General features: G+C 52.5%; 1 protein-coding gene across 2 annotated transcripts in view; it reads right to left on the bottom strand.

Annotated features, from left to right (window-relative positions):
- Positions 1–7,542: 7,542 nt before the first annotated feature.
- JDP2 (Jun dimerization protein 2) overlaps positions 7,543–17,379 on the bottom strand; it is a 20,636-nt gene continuing 10,799 nt past the window's right edge. For both annotated transcript variants that reach the window (XM_066188522.1, XM_066188521.1), the window contains exons 2-4: positions 15,223–15,446; positions 10,605–10,709; positions 7,543–9,773 (exon numbers count right to left, since the gene is read on the bottom strand). In XM_066188522.1, coding sequence (XP_066044619.1) covers positions 9,588–9,773; positions 10,605–10,709; positions 15,223–15,423 — 492 coding nt within the window. In that variant the 5' untranslated portion in view covers positions 15,424–15,446 and the 3' untranslated portion in view covers positions 7,543–9,587. The remainder of the gene's footprint in view (positions 9,774–10,604; positions 10,710–15,222; positions 15,447–17,379) is intronic.

Genomic DNA, 17,379 nt, shown 5'->3' with positions numbered 1-17,379 from the left:
TGAACAATGCCTGACGGAGGATTTGATGTTCATAGGGCTTTGACTGAAGCCATGATCCATGGCATGGGGGAGGATGGTGTCTCTAAAATTAATACATGACTCTTGAGTGTATAACATTGCTGCTTCATGACTCCATTCAGATGAAAATGTCCTTCAACACCACCCATCACCACAAAACATGTTCAAGACTCCCAAGCTTGAGTACAGCTTATTTAGGGCATGTTTTTGCAGATAGACTCTGAGACACCCACCTCATCAGGAGATGTCTGTGAGCAACACGCACGCTAGTACTGTACGTTCACCCCAGTGGGATCTGCTTCACTTTTGGATTATGGGGGTGTGTACATCAGTTTTCCCTTCTCTCCACCCCATTTGGTAGAAACAAGAGCTTCTCAAATCCTTCAGCTCACGCAGCATGATTGGAGGAGGTGTTCAGCACAAGCAGCTGCACTGACAGGCTCACATGCAGTGAGCTTGTGCCCAGGCATGTATGGTGCTTGAGCAAGCAGTGCTGGAGCCCAGCACGTCGGAGGCAGCGTGGGGAAGGACAGGCAGCGTGGGGCAGAGTGGCTGTGAAGGAGGGGACAGGGGAACTGTGCAGAAGGTACACTTGGTGCCTGTGCAAGTAGTGCTGAACGGCAGAACCACACTGGCAGTCACCAAAACACAGAAATGGATATAAGCCCCATCAGCCTGGACAGTGCACTGTCACATGCTGTCACACCCTGGCACACACAGCTCTCACCTGCTGCCAGCTCCCTGGAAGACAACCCAGAGTCTCAGAGCAGGCTGCTGAGGGAGGCAGTGGCAGGGCTGAGCCCCAGACCCAAACCTGGTCCATTCCCCAGAGCCCCCAGCCAGAGCTCTTCAATGCCTTTTTGAGAGAAACATAAGGAAGGAGGCCCATGGCCAAATGCCCAAACACCACGGGAGGACTTGCTTAGTGCTGGCTATTTCAGAGCGTTTGTAAAGTTCCACAACTTTCTCCAGGGGGCTCAGAGCAGCAGATGGAAGGAGGGAGAGGGAGCAGTTTCAGATGATCATCAATCCTGTGCTTTCCACTCTTAAATTTTGGTACCTGGCAAGTGAGAGGTGCTCTGTAATCAGCCTCCTGAGACATGGCTGCTTTTCCTACAGCTTTGTATGTGGCTGCCAACATCAGGGCCCAGACAGAAGTGACCTGCAGCCTCCCTTGGCCCCTCATCCCTCATGGTGCTTTGGAGGCAGGACAAGGGAGAGGTGCTACACCCTAACCCATGCCAGCAGTGATGGTTCGAGGCCCTGACTTGAAGACTTGGTCCTCCTGGTGTCACTAATAATGCCAAAATTGGTTTCAAAGAAGGGACAGGAAAATAGAAACTCCTTGCCACCATTCTTTACCTGAACCCCGAAGTAGATGTCCAAGAATCATGCCATTTTTTATCTTATTTAAGCCAAACATTTTTACTTCAGTTTTGGATATCCTTGCTTTTCATATCAATACCTGATCCTCTGTGAGCCATCTGAAACTGCTGGCCAGCAGGGCATCTTGTCCACCTGCACAAATCAGTTTGCTGGCTCTGTGAGAATTGTGTCAGTTTACCAGTGTGAAATGAGTTGTCTTTCCATTTCTTTGAACATCTTGTGAGGGGGTGAGCAGAGGAACAGACTTATCTCTAAGCCAGGAATTGCTCCGCACATCTCTATCACGCGGCATTTCACTAGTTTCCACTCTAAACTAGTGGGACTTTTAGTCCCTACATAGGGAAATTTTCCTGCAGCCCTAATTTAGGTCAGCACCCATCTTTGGACGTCTACTGATTTCACAGCAGGGAAGACAGAAGCAAACACAGCAGCTGAGGGCAGCTTCCCATGGCATTACATTTATAAAGGATGGATATATTCTTCATCCCATTCCCCATGCAGCCTTCCTCCTTTCCCCACCACTGCACACTGAGAGGAACCCACCAGGTAGCTCTATCTCAAATTTGGAGCACAGCCTTGAACCCTTTGGCATTTACATCTAAACCACCCAGGTACCAGCTGGCACTTAGGCACCCTACAGAGCACGGCAGGGAGAAATGCAGAGGTGCTGCTACCCCAGCATGCAAACTCAGCTGCCAAGTAGTGTGGGACCTTGCAGCCACAGCAGACGGTTGCTGTCAGATGAAGAAATGTGCTGCTCCAAAGCCCTGCCTGAATGAGGCTCCATGTCACACAGGTACACTGGCCGCTTGCATTGCTCCTAAAACTTGCACATGTGATCCAGTAACCTGCAGGCATTCAACAGACAGCAGAAGAGGTGCCTGCATCCACTTTGCAGACACAGAGAACACCTTGCACCTGCAGGTGAGGGGTTTTGTTAGGACCAGTGAGCTTGGCCTTGCCGGCCTGTTACACCAGCTGCATGCGGTGGCATCATGCTGCCCAGTCATACAGCAGTGCCAGCATGCACCAGCACCTGACTACCTTAGCCACTCATCCATTACCTGCTGTCTGGAGCTAGAGAGTGAATCAGGTCACTGCCTCCAGGGAAGGTCTGCACAGAAGCAAAGGGATGCCGTCCTTGGCAAACATCTGCAAAATGCAGCACTGCCTCTGCTTGGCACCCACGGAGTTTGCCTCTGTCATAGAAGTCAGTAGGCCACGTACTGAGAGGCACTTACCAATACCCACATGTTTGCTCTAGTGCAAACCCCCTCTTGCTGCTTGCCTGGTCACCAAGCATTCAGCACCACCTTGAGATGAGCTGTCAGTAGCCATTTTATCCTCAGCCGGAAACTACATGTTAGCCTGCTAGTAGCTCCATAGGATTTGGGAGCCTGCAGGCCTGCAGCACAGCCTTGCTGCCAGTTCTTTCTGACAACCCCATGACACTGCAGCACAAGCAGGTATCGAGCAAATCCAACCAGCCCAGTTGATGCTGCTGGAATTGGGGCCATGGCAAAGCAGAGGCAGGAACTGCAGTGTCAGGAGTCAGGACTTCCCCTGACAGTGTCACAGATGACAACTCAGCAAGTTCATTCTGCAGAAACTAGATAACATCAGCACAAGGTGGTGGTTACTGGCAAACGATCCTGTTCCTGAAGCTTCATCTGAGACGTGACAGGCTTCAGTGAAACCCTTTTGTCAAAGAGACCCAAACTCTGCTTTTGCTGAAACCCATGTAGGCTTCTAGAAGTAGCTTCATGCTGGTATTTCCTAGGAGCTCCAGGCCACAGTGCTGGGAGCCAGGGCTGGAAAAGTCCATCACCTTGCAAAGACAGGGCCTTTTTGTCTAGCAGAGTCCCTTGAACTAGACAGGGATGCAGAGCTGACAGTCTTACCCACAGTTATCCACCTCCTGCTTTGAGCAGCAAAAGCTTTTCCTTCTCCACAGAGCCTAACCTTTCTCCAATCCCCATGGCACCCCAGTTACACTCCATGCAAGCACAGCGGGACACAGGACTGGAAAGAGGAAAGTCCTTCCTTTCTTCCTTCTTGGAAGTGACTGAAGTTCAATAACCCCTCGGCAGATGTCCTTAATCAGCATTAAAGCCATCCTAGTACAACTGGGCTCACTCCCTACCCCCTGGGTAGGCTTTGCTCACAAAGAAATTATCAGCACAGGCAGCCATATCACTGCCTGCTCTACCAAATATATCCCTGAGCTGAAGTCTACTCGAGTTGGTCACTCCACTTAAAAAAGCCAAACCAAAGAAAACCCACTTGAACTCCACAGCAAGGCATCTGGAGGAAGGTTTTTCACCACCAAATTACCCCATCAGTTTAGCTAATTTGGAATAACTTCTTGCTCACCCTGACAGACAAAACCAAAGGCTCAGCATCATTAAGTTCTTTCATCCCACAACCACACACCCACTGCATCTTCAGCCCAGACTCAGTCCCAGGTGATGCATGGGCTGCAAATCCTGCTTCTGGCCTTAGTGAGCTACTCTGCGTATCCCTGCCAGCCTTGGCACCAGCTCCTTCCCCACCTTCTCCCCAAGTGTGTGGTGAGGAGCTGAAATGTCTGTGCTGGGCAGGAGATCCAGCTGCATGCAGGCAGAGCCACTGAGGCTGTCACGGGAACTGAGGCTTGGGGAAGCATTACAGGCACTGGCTGTGCCTGGAATTACAACTTGGTTGCAGTGGAGGAGTGAGCCTGAGCCCACAGGTGCTCCCAAGGCTTCTGCTCCTGGAGATTCAGATGCAGAGAAACGGCAAACTCCAGCCATGATGTCATGGGTGCCAGCCTTTCTTGGTGGCCCTGACCAGCAAGACCTCCTGGCTGCAGGGAAGAATCTTTTCCTCACATGGACAGTGTTGGTGACAGAGCTGCTGACAGCAAGCTCCCTGCCATGGGGCTGGCTACACCTCCGACAGCAGCTGCCCTGCCTGCCTCCATCACCCACCTGGGAGATGACCCTGGCCACTCCACCAGCTGCATGGTGTGGGGAGACTCATGGCCCTAATCAGGGACAAGTGACCCACCCAGCTCTGCCCACAGAGCAGTTTCCTGAGCCCAGTAGGAGCATGATGCCTCCATGTGAGCATGGGATGCACATGGACCCATTCCCTTTGCTTGTGCCCACCTCCCCCGACTTCAATTGCCAGCAATCAGTGATCACAAATAATCAAAAAGTGTGCAAAGCCATGAGGAGCCAGATGATGCTTCCAGGCTCAGGGAAGCAGCAGTTGGGTTTTCTCATTTCTCTGTGAGCATCCTGGCAGCACAGTTTTCCCTGGCTCCGGTCCTGTGCCCGGCCATGGGCCGTGCTGCTGCCAGTAGTGCTCAGCAGAGTCTGGCAACCATGGTAATCAAAGTAGTTTCCGTGACTCTTCGTAAATATCAAGGCTGGGGATTTTTGGGGCTTGTTTTCCAGCAAGCTGAGTAGAAGAACCAATAAGGACAAAGACAAATGCATACCTGTTGCCCTTGGCTCAAAATGAAACAAGAGAGACAGGTCACTGCCAAAGGTTAGTTAATACCACTTACCACAATGTTACGGAATCACCCTCAGCCACTGACAAGAAGGGCAGAGGAGGCATTTTTTCATAGACAAAGTGAGAACAGTACTGTGGAAACTGCAAAGTAATGACCCCCAAGCATCCTCTGCTGCAAGCCTAGGGAGGGAGAGGCTGGATGCCCCTGTCCCTAGGGGCATACATACCTTGCCTACAAGAGGATGGGGACAGTAGGCTGGGAGAGGATGAGGAGGAAATTAAGAGGGCCACAATGAAGCTTTGGGAGCATGATGGCCCACTCAACCTCTTTGGGATGAGCTGATTGCAGGAAAGAGGGGTGAGGAGCTGGCAAAACACTTTCGGTGAAACAGAGTTCTCGCTGACACTTGCCAGGGATCCAGCAAGAAGAAGAGAGTCAGGCATGCAGTGTAGAGCAGTCACACCAAACTACTGTAGCTGGATTCCCAGCCCGTTTATCCCCCACTGCCTCAGGCTGGGTGATTTTGGGCAAAGTGGTACCTACCTTAGGAGTGAAGAGGAAAGGGTGGCTTTGCAGAGGGAACTGGGGTAGTATGTGAAGGGCACCAGAGAGCTGTTACAAGCGTCTAAGCAATGGAAAAGTAATGCTGCTCACCTGCCTGGGATTCAGGAGAAAAATGGTATCACATCACTCAAGGGAGAGCTCTGGCCTGAACTACTAGTGAGTGTGAGAAGGAGCACAAGAGTTATGACCTGAATGTGGATCTCACAAAACAGAAGATGGGCGTGTCCTGGAGGCACTCTGGAAATTCCTGCTGGTGGTCCTGGTGGTTAAGCTACTTCAGGTATCTCAGAAGCAGAGAGGCCTGCAGGTGAAAATGACCAGGAGGCATCAGTGTCGCCAGGGGGGCTCACATGTTTAACACGAACCATTTGAGGGAACCATGGGATGGCACCATGAACCATAGAATGACAGGTTTGAATTGAACGGAGTATTGAAAGGTGATCTAGTTTCAGCCCCCTGCCACAGGCACGGACTCCTTCCACTGGATAGGGTGGCTCAGAGCCCTATCCAACCCGGCCATGAAGACTTCCAGGGATGGGGCATTCATCACTTCCATGGACCTGTTCCAGTGCCTCAGCCCCCCCGTAATTTTAAAAGGTTCTTATATACAATCCAAATCCTCTATCGGTTTAAAACTGTTGCTCCTTGTCTTACCCCCGCAAGCCCTGGTAAAATGTCCCTCTCCAGCTTACCCTTTAGAGCATCCTTAAGAGACGTTTAGGTACTGGAAAGATGCTCTGAGGTCTCCCCAGAGCCTCTTCTTCTCCCGCCTGAACAGCCCCAGCTCTCGCTGCCTTTTCTCATAGGAGAGGTGCTCCAGCCCCCTGCCCGTAGCTCCGGGCCCGCTCTGAGCGCTGCCCGCCGGGCCGGGGGCGGTCAGTGCTCGGGGCACTCCCGAGCCGCGGGGCAGGGCGGGCGCTCCGGGCCCCGCACCGGCCCGTGACCGAGCGGGAGCGGCGCCGGCCCCGTCCGGCCGCACGGCCCGGCCCGGCCGCTCCCGCGGCGCCTCCTGCCGGCGACCCCGGCTCCCGCCGCCCCCGCCCGCCCCGCCGAGCGCACGGCGGCTCTGCCGACCCGGGGAGCGGCGGGGTCGGGGGCGGCAGCGGCCGCGGGCGGTGTGAGGAGCGAGGCCACGAGAGCGGCCGGCACGGGGGGCTCAGGGAGAGGCAGCGGCCGCACCTGCCCGGTGCCCGGGCACGGCCGCATCCCGCCCGCCGACGGGCTCCTGCGCGCCTGTCTCCAGACGCCTCGTATGCGGGTTTGGGTGAGCACGGGAGAGCCCTCAGGCTGGAGCTGCCAGAGAGCGAGACTAGAGCCGTGTGCCAGCAGCGACTGCCGTGCTCAGGGCTCCTGCGCCCGGGACCAGCAACCGCGGCTCTACAACCAGCTACAGCCATCCACGGGAGGGATCCATGTGCACGTGTGTGTACGCGCCCACCAGGATGAGGGATGCAGCCCGACGGCAGGCTGGAGTGGGGACGTGGGGCTGGCAACAGCCCACACCTACCAGGCTACCGCTCCAGCACCACCGGCACCAAGCCCTGTCCCAGAAGTATGAGATCCCTTCAGCTCTGCTCCAGTAGTGGCCCACATTGCACCAAACACAGGATGGGGCGGTGCGGTATGGCCAGGAGGTGGCTTCCTGGCCTTTGAGAAGCATCAGTTGACATTTCCAAGCAAGCCCACACTACCTGTCTATGCATGAAGTGGATCCAAGTGCAAGGGTGCTGCCACAGGTAGAAACATTGCATTTTAGGTTTGGGAGCATGTTCTGGCATGCAGCAACACAGGCTGTGCCCAGCCTGTGCCCTCTGCTCCTGCCCACACCCAGGAGATGTCACTGTAATGCACAAGCCTGCCCAGTGAACTATCCGTCCTGTAGCAAAATTTTTAATTCTTAGAAGGTGGGAGCCGAGTTTTGAGAGGGCAAATGCTACCCGAGTCAAGAACATCATTAGCCTGTTTCCTACAGGAACGAGGAGGGATTTGCAGTATAGCACACTGCACAGAGATGGAACCTTTTCCATTTAACAGTCACAGGCTGTGGCATAAAGAAGAAGAGGCCCAAACCCTCTGCTTTAACTTTATTGTGTTACAGCCCAACCAAGTCACCTGAAAAAGAAATCCCCTAAACTTTGAGTGCCAAATGCCTTGGTACTGACTGGAATACAGCAGAAGGCTGTTTGAGTGACAGAATCAGGGAGTGGATTGGGTTAGGAAGGACCTTGTAGATAATCTCATTCCAACCCCTGGGCATTGCTAGGATTCAGCTCCTGTCCAAGCCTTGGCTGGAATAGCTGAGCATTAAACTGATGTAGATACATCTCTCTTCTGCTAGCTAGCAAAAGTAGCTGCTTCTATCATGCTGGGTTTCAAAGGGCACCTTTTATTTCTCTTCCAAGCCAGCTGTTTTCATAGAAGAAATTTTTTACTGTAATGTGGCTATTTGCCAGAGAAAGACCATTGCCTGCACTCACAGCACTGCCCGTGCTGCTGGAAGCTGCTCAGCAGGTGAGGGAGAGGCCTCCTGAGTAGAGATGAGCACACAGGTTCTCCAGGTGAGCAAAAAGTACAAGATGCCTGTGGACAAGATGCCTAGATCATCTGGTATCCATAGGGAGCTCCTGCTGACCACCAAAGAGGAAATTTATTACCATGCACACTTTGCAGAGGGAAATAAGAGAAAAGATATGGAGGCCCAGCACATGCTCTGCATCTTTCAGCAGAGTTATCACATTTTTGAAAGAATGAAGATTGGCTCCTGACAGTAGCTGAGGAATGGGTCAGATCTGAGCCATGAACTCCACAGTCTGGGCAGAAGGAAGCACAAAGGCACATAAAGGGATCACCAGCACAAGGACATCATGATAGCTCCCCTGTCTCTTTCTCACCCCTGAAATGAGTTCAAATGCTGTATTTGGGACTGAAATACAAAGGACCAGTTAAGGATGACACTATGGATGACCAGTTAAGATCTCCCTCTGCCTTTCCAAGTGGCAAGCCATGCCTGCCTATCCTCTTTGGTGCAGCATTGAGCTACTTCTTGCTTGACAATAGTCAGAGTGGCCTCCAAGATTCCCAGCTTTCTAGGGTGAATTCTCCTGGCCCACAGCTGCTAACACCACCACCAAAACCAGCTCTGGGATCTGCTCCACTGCACCACTCAGCCAGGAACACACCTGCCCTGTTCAGCCCTGGCAGATGCTGCCACAGTGCTGACCCAAACAAAGCTACAGGAGGACAGCATACGCAAAGGTAACATTTACTGAGAGATACAGAACTGAGTATTATGAAGGACATACATGGATGGAGAGGGTAGCGACACCACTGCAGAGGGCAGCTAGGACCCCCTTCCCAGCATGCCAGGAAAGGAGCTGGATGCTACCGGACAAGTAACACAATGGAGATAACTGTGGCATATGTGTTTGTAACAAACAGACCATTATAACATACATTTCTATGGGATCACATCTAGTGATTATATAAATCCATATAGAGATCACTGTATAAAAACTTTGTAAAAAATACTTTAAAAAAGTGTAAAAATGTGCATTCAAAAGCACGGCCGACACGGACAGCTGGGCTGTAAACATTATACTGAGTGTGCTTGTGGGGGGCGCCTGCGCCACCGAGCCCTGACAGGCCTGCCCACCAGATGGGGCTGCATCAAGTGTTTGTGGTTCTTGGGTTTGCGTTTCCCTCCGGAGCGTGCACCAGGAGCAGTGGCAGCCTCTGGGCAGGGTGCTGGTGGGCACTGCACAGCTGCCACTCCTCAGCCTGCAGCCCCTGCTACCCACGGGCTGCGTGGTCCTTGCAGGACACGCTGTGGCTTTGTGGGTGTCCCAGGGCTGAGAGCAGGCTGAAGGGCTGTGATGAGGTATCACAGGGAGGTCACCCTCACTGGCACCACCAGCCCTGCTCCCAGGTTCAGCCTCAGAGTACATGGTTGGCAGGTTCCTGATCTTCTTTGTTCCCATGTTTGGTCCATAGTTCCCAAGGAAGCCCACTGGGTCCTGGCTGCACCAGGCCTGGGCGCAGAGTTCTTCATACAGTACATACATGAGAGACCCTGGAAGACCCTGTGCCACTGTCTCCTCCTCCTGGCCCTGTGCCACCTTCACTTCTTCTCTAGCTGCTCCAGCAGTGGGTTGGCTTCACTCTCAGGCGTCTTGATGCTGTCTGTCCGCACGATGCAGGTGGGACGGTGCCGGTTCAGCATCAGGATGAGCTGTTGCCTCTCCTGTTTCAGCTCTTCTATCTGGGCCTTCAGCTCAGCATTCATGAGCTCTAGACGTTCAGACTCCTAGCAGGACAGGAACACAACCGCATGTGACTTTATCTAGCAGGACAAGATACAAGAAACAATTTGGCCAACATGCCACCTCTGCTCAGTGCTATCCCTCAGCCCCTCCAGCAGGGCAGCAGACTGAAGACCTGCCACGGCATCACATCTCTCCAGGCAGTTCATCCCCAGCCCTGCTGCCTTCTGCTACTTAGTGCCATCACACAGAAATACAGAGCCACCACCTGGGGCAGGTCTCTGCCACACCCCAGCAGAACCTCTGCCTGGCTGCATTCTGTGGCCTAGTAAGATGTCTGGGAACAAACCCATGTTTAAGTTTTCACCCAGCCAATATCTAAAGGCCTGCCCTTGTGAAATGACTCCTTGTCTCATGCTATGTCATCTGCTTATGTCTCACCACTCTTTGCAGAAAAACAGCAAGGAGGCGTGACAGTTTTTCTATCTTGGGGTTAGAGGTGGAGTGGGCATCTGGCCTCTGAGTGGGAAAATCTTTGGGACTTGAGTCAAGGGGACAGCACACTGCCAGTCCCTGTCCTGTGCCACACTCTTATGGGCATTCCTGCTCCAGCACTGAGGCAGAGACGTTATCACTCCTCTCTCAGCGCAAGCCCAGAGCCAACCTCCAGCCCTGGTACCACGAGTAAGCTCTGCCTGGGCACATATATGGCCACCACCTTCACAGCCTCATGAAAGCAGGGGCTGTATTTTCCCAGATAAAGGCACTGGAACAAGGGGTGGCAGAGGGGCAGTTCAGGAGGCAGTGTTGCGTGCAGCTGGAGCACTGTTCGAGGGAGGTCCCTGCTGTGCCCTGGGACAGACTGGGGCACCCACCCGCTGCAGGAACTCCGTCCTCTCCTTCTTCTTGTTACGACATCGTGCTGCTGCTACTTTGTTTTTCTCCCGGCGCCTTTTCCTCCTCTCTTCTTCCTCATCCAGCTACAAGAAGACAGAGAAACCCAGATCAGAGCCAGCAGGTGTGGGTTGGGGCAGGAGGTAGGGGTGGACATGCAGCAGCCCCTGGTCATGGGCCACCAGCAACATGACAATCCTCACTGGAACTAAGTGTGCCACTGCTACAGCCACTATCTCCACTTTGTGGGAACACAGAGAAGGAGACCTGTACCTACAGCTGAGGCCATGGCTGGCAGGGGACAGACAACCCTTCACAGGGCTGCTCCTTCCCTGAGAGAGGGAACAGATGGAGAATAGAGTCCACTCCCAGAAACATAGGCAGTTTGTCACACAGACATCTACAGGCTCAGCTCTGTAAGCACAGACATTGAAAGCATCACACACAGAGCCAAGGACAAGAGGCAGAAAAACCCGGAAGACACTCCAGCTGGGCCTGCCCCATTCCAATACCTGGGACTGTCTGCTGCAGCTTCAGCACTGTCTGAGTCACAGGGCCACCACAGTAAGGTGGGGACAAGTCCTGCACCCCCTGTAAGGAGGCAGAACACAGCAGTACCTGCACTGTTCACCATGACTCAGTTCTCTGTGCTCTTTGATTCAAGCCACACAGGCCAGGCCAATAAGCCCTATGAATTAGAAACCCATAATCAAAGTATTTATGGATACATGCTGCATAGCCTGTATAAACGGCCTATGACATGCCTACATCCAAGAACCCAAACTAGCTCCTTCATGAAAAATCTCAGTGCTGGAAAGCCCTGTGAAGTCAGGTTATACTTTGTAACATGAATAGAGAAGAAAAGGTCCCCAGTGCCTTCATCCACATTTGGCCTGGGTCTCTGAAATTTGAGGTGTCAGACTGAACTGCTTCATTGCTATTGACTGATACCCAGTGCCCACAAGATCACCCCACATGTAGACACACCAGTAGTGCCCAATGGTAATGAAGCCTGCAGTTGCCATCATCCACAGTAGACTGTGCACACTGCTAACAGTCACCAAGTACAAAACTCATTAATCAAAATATCCCAGTGTGATGCACAAGGACTGGATGAAATGTGGACTCAGCAAAGGTAGGGTAAAGGGGCAGCTTAAGTAAGCTGCACGTCCAATACACAACATGCTATAGAAGGCAATGTCCGAGCTTTATAGCACTAATGGGTTTGTATCTTTTCTACCTTGTTTTGCAAGCATTATACCAAAGTTTCTATTTTAGCTGGTGCTAAAATATTAAGCAAAGCCAGCACAAGCTATGCAGACATCCACAATGCCAGGCTGCCACCATCCCTTTGCCAAGGCAGTGTTATGGGGCACCAATGTACCACACTTGGGAGAACTAGGATGGGAACTGCACTGACACCCCCAAGTCCAGTCAGAAATGGACAGCTCACACAACACCCACATAACTTAGATGTGACAGGTTAGCAGAAGTAATCTGGAAGGCACTAACTCTACACACCGCTGCCAGGTCTTACAAAGTTTCCTGACAGAAATTAAGAGGAGGTGGGCATCAGGGTAGATGCAATTCCCCTCTGCACATTTACCAGCTACTCATGTACCCCTAAGACAGCTTCTTGACCTTTTAGTTCAAGGATTACTAGGAGGATGCAGAGGTAACATGTGCTCACAGCTCCAAAGTTCAAAAAACACCCCCAAACTTGGCTTCAAAAGTACATCTTGGGGCATAACAGCAACTGGAAGAGCAACCAGCAACTGCACCAGCCCTGGGAACTGCCTGGCATTTCCATGCCCTGTTGGTCCATTCAACTAGAATTACAGAATAAATGACCTGTCTCCGACCCTGCCTCCACCCCACAGAGGGCCCAGGAAAGGTGTGTGTCCTTTAGATGGCAGATGAACAGATGCCCAAGGAAGGTGGCTCAACACACACAGAAGCAGTTTGAATTCTCGGCTCTGCTTTTTGACCACAGCTTCTGTAGCTTCATAGAAATATAGAAAGGTTTGGAAGAGATCTTAAAGAGCACTTAGTTCCAACCCCCCTGCCTCAGGCAGGGACACCTTCCAGTAGAGCAGTTGCTGAAAGCCCTGTCCAGCCTGATCTTGAACACTTCCAGGCATGAGGAATTCAAAAATTCTCAGAGCAGAGAAGTTCTCTTCTTCAAGAAAGCAGGTTTTCCCCATATGCTTCTGCTTGATTTCAGTTCAAAATGGTGCCATGGCCCTGGTGCTGAGGGTTAGGACGCTCTTCAGAGGCACAGGGGGCACTGATGATATATCACCCAACAGCATATCCCAGCAGTTCACCTCCAGGGGACCCCTGCGGGCAGAAGGTCTGGGAATGCCACCTGAACAGCTTCAGTCAGCAGCCTCAGAGACTGAGGTGATCTGCCCGAGGGGCAGGGCTCAGTCCCAGAGGGAGCACCCCAGGTGGGATTCAGTGGTGGAGGAGCCCAGCAGCATCTGTCTATACCTGCCCAAGAGGAGAGCAGCTTTCCCAGTGGGGCTGTCCATCACTCTGCAGAGAAGCCAGCACCCAACACCCACTGGGTGGGTTTTGTGTGTGCCCCCAGGCACAAACACCCCAATGTCAGGAGATGCTGGTGCCCCCAGCAGAGCAGAGAGAGCTGCCTTGCCCAGGCTCAGGGCAAGCAGCCTGTCCTCCCAGGCACCACAGAGTGGCACGCTGGCATTACTGGGCTCCAGCGCCCTGCAAGAGGAAAGCAGCTGCAGGCTGCCTTGCAAAACTATGCGTGGGCAGCTTCTTGGCTACTCATGGGATAAGCAGCTACTGCTTCAGCTCCCTCAGGCTTTTGCTGCAAAGCCTTGCCAAAGGCAGCTCCATTTGCTGTCTTCAAGTCCTCAGCTTCACAGGCCATGCAGGGGAAGAACCAGCTGCATGGAAGGTAGCTGTGCAAGGGTTGTCAGAGGGTTTTCTCTAATCTTTCCTCCACATGGTGCCTCAACAGCTGGCTCAGAGGAAACTCAGCAATTCCAGTATCTGCTGTGGGGCAGAACTGCCCTGTCCCTGTTACACAGATGCCAGTGACATCACATACCCATGCCCACAAAAAACAAGAACAGCACTTGCAGGGTCAGCTCAGAGGCGCCCAAGATGCCCCAGGAAAGGAGCTGGACCCGGGAAGACAGCATAGCCACAGTTACCCCCTCTTTCTTCCCCATCCCATGAAGCAAGGCAGACACTGCAGACCATTTGCTGCATTAATACCCAGGCCAAGGGCTTGGAAGAAAATTTGGCTTCAGCTGCAAATCTGTGACTGCTTTGCCCATAGAGGAATGAAAGCCATTAGCATCCCTCAGGGCCTTATGACGGCCTCCCACAGTATCCTAGCCTCAGCTCTTCCCACTGCAGAACTGCCCAGACCCTCCCAGGCAACCTCCAGGCTGCACAAGCTGACTGGACCCTCTCTTGGGCACAGAGCTCCTGTGCAAGGTGATCAGGTGGATGACATCATACCAGTTCTACCCACAGGAATCCACCCCAAATAGCTGGGGGGAAAGAACAGGGATGCTCTGCACAGGTGGGCCTGGCTACTGCTGAGCTTCTGCCAAAAAGTTGAGCTAAATCAAGTGTCAGTACCATTTGGAGAGCAGTTTGCTGCCTGGAACTCTATCTTAGTCCTTTCAGCTCACAGCTCATCACAGGCAGCTTTTCACATCATCTAGCACCTCCTTGCTCATGCTTCCAGAGAGCACACATCACCCCCTCCTCATATGCCATCATCTGAGGTAACTTCAACCAGAGCAAATGCTCTATTCAGAAGGCTGTTTATTGGACCTTCTAAGAGCAGCCAGCACTCTCACCAATGCAAGACCTCTGAAAAGGTGGGTTCCCAGCTCCATCTGCAGGCAGTAGGAGATGTAAACAGTCACCACGAGTTCAGACAGAGTCAAAGACTGGACAACCAACACATGGGACAACAATATAAGGAAAACACTGTCCAAGCATCTCCCTGGTCCCTTCAGTCTGGTTCTGACATGGCAGCCTGTGGTACAAAGCAGGAACTACTCACCGTCCCCATCCCAGAAAACTCAAGGTGAAGCCAGGGCCCACCCCAAGCAATGGGGCAGGGGCAGCTCCCAGCCAGCAGCACCTGCAGCACAGGCTGAGTCACTGCTCCACACCGCCTGTCCACACACCCCATCCCCGCTGGAGGGGCAACACCAACACCAGAAGCACCAAGGGTTTGTTGACACAGGTAACAGGTTGTGTGACTTCTACTCTGGGCGCATGCCCCACCTAGGGACATGTTGGTTGCACCAGACCCCACTGCACATGCAGGGTGTGAGTTCAGATGGCTGCCAATTGCTGCACTGGACCAGTCAGGTCTGGGACACTGAGGCTCCCACTGCCAGGCAGGGACAGAAAATCAGGCAGGGAGAAGAGGCAGCTAGTGGAGCAGCTGCCAACACGCACACACAGCACCAAAGAGAAGCCTATAAAAAACGCTGCTCACCACCCTACTACAACAGCCAAGCACGGGCAGGAGGGAAACCCAGGCAAGTGCAGACAACAGCCCTGCAGGGCCACCTGCAGCCAGCAGTCCCCAACACTCACCTCACTTTTGACAGGCTGGGGTCTCTTCCCAAGCTTCACCTCCAGGAACTGGAGTGGCGAGATCATGGCCCCGATGTTGCGGATGTCGGCGCACTTCAGCTCCTCGGCGGTCAGCGCTGTGCCAGGCAGTCCCGTCAGGGGGCCGAGCCCGGGCAGCGCGCCAGCCGTCAGCGACGGGTCGGGGATCTGCCCTGGCATCATAGCAGGGGAAACAGCTTCCTAGGCTGGAGGGGGACAGAGACATCCCATTACAACCCAGCTACAGGGCCTCATGACGCAGCACAAGACAAACCCATGTTACAGTCCCATTACCTACAGGCGTATGAATCAAGGAAGGCGGACATTTTCCCCCAGGAAGGGCAAAGGCAGAGAAATAAGCAGAATCTGTATGACAGAACCCAAAATATATGAATCCTGCCAGGAAGAATAGGCTACTGTGCTGTAGATCAGGAAGGGAAAAGACCTGAGAGGCAAAGCACCAGAAGAACAGGAGCTGGCTGCAATGACAGTGATGTGATCCCATGGACATCTTTCTCTGAGTACAGCAGATCAAGGTTTGCTTTTAACTGTGTTTTGATTAACTAATGTGTGGATTATTAGTACAAGAAGAAAACGGCACAAAGAGAACCATAATATGCCCTAGGCTGGATTTCTTCTGGCCAGGCTTAGCCACTGGTCAGGGCTGGGACACAGCACACAAAGACCACCGATAAAACTACAAGAAAAAAACCTGCCACTATACAAACATCTCAGCACAGACATGAGAAAACAAAGGCTGCAGAGGAAGGGAAATGGTGCAAGGTTCAAAAGTCTTCTTCTATCATGAAAGAAAATAAGTGAGAATAGGATCAGGGCAAACTTCAGCAAGTCACTTAGAGGGAGGAGAAAGGGAGTTACCAACAAGTATGAAGAACAAGCAGCAAAGAGATAATAAAATTAAACCTAAAATGGGAAGTCCATAGAGCTGGAGCTGTTACATTAGTCCAAATGCCATGGGAGCAGAAGGTTGTTGGCTGCAATGCAGGTACCTCCCTGCTGTGTAACTGACCTAGGACACTCACAAGTTACCTATTTACAACATTCAGAGTCAACTTCTGTCCACACAGCAGCCATTTGCTCCTCTTCCTCAACTCAACCACATGTCCCAGTGTGCGTGGACTGCTCTCCTTGCTCTGCCCATCCAGAGAAGTCCCAGCACATCGTAGGAGTCCATTCTGCCCCTGTGCAGGAGGCACCAACACAGCAGGGATAAGGACCAGCAATGACAAGAGAGAAATAGACTAAAGGAGTGGACCCAGAATCTCACTGTGCAGCTTTCTGCAACCACAAGAGCCAGTCACAAGGCAGGATTCAACAGCTGGGGAAAGTCATGGAGGCTCTTGCAGCACTAAGTGTCAGAGAAAGGAGGAGCATTAAATGAGGGATAACATGCTCTTGCCCTGCTCTTTCCAAAGCATCCACTCTCATGTGCTGAGAGACCAGGCAATACAGACTTTTGGCCCAGGCAGCAGAGTCATGCAGACTCACGCACACACACATAGCCAAGCCAGCTGCCACAGCTGCTCAGCACTTGTCATCCTGGGGTGACAAATCTATGTCAGTACCAGGCTGAAAACCTGAGTAAAGCTGCATATGAGATAGAACTCCTGGATCACAGAATCACAGAACAGTTGAGGCTGGGAGGGATCTCTGGAGATTGCCTGGTCCAGCCACCCTGCTCAAGTGGAGTCAGTGGGAGCTGGCTGAACAGGGTTAATCACGACAAACAGAAAACTTAAGGATTTCTAGTTGCTGGCACATCTCTTTACCCAAGAGATTGTTTAATATATTTGCTAATGTGAAGGAACCAGAGATAAGCAGCAGAAGGGAAGGAAAAACAAGCATAGAGGCTAGTCAAGGGCAGGGAGGCTAATGCAAGCTCCACAGCATCCAGCACAGGTGCTGTGCAACCTGTATTGGTATGACAGACAGAAAGATTTGCAGCAGAGAGTACCTACATGCTGCAATGAGCTGTGAGCTGTCATACAGTCTAATCTGCCAACAAAGAGGTCCAGGTGTCAGCATGAGATGTCCCCTGGCAGAGTTTGCTGAGCTGCGACCAAGAAGACTTGAGAAAGAGCAGGGAAAGCAGAGGCAGCAAGACAGAAACCATAATGA

This window comes from Chamaea fasciata, unplaced genomic scaffold, assembly GCF_029207755.1.
Source record: "Chamaea fasciata isolate MVZ Bird 193981 ecotype frontalis unplaced genomic scaffold, bChaFas1.0.hap1 SCAF_7, whole genome shotgun sequence".
Lineage (NCBI taxonomy): Eukaryota > Metazoa > Chordata > Aves > Passeriformes > Sylviidae > Chamaea > Chamaea fasciata.
Note: the sequence above shows the minus strand (reverse complement) of the source record. Positions and strands in the feature narration are given on the sequence as shown.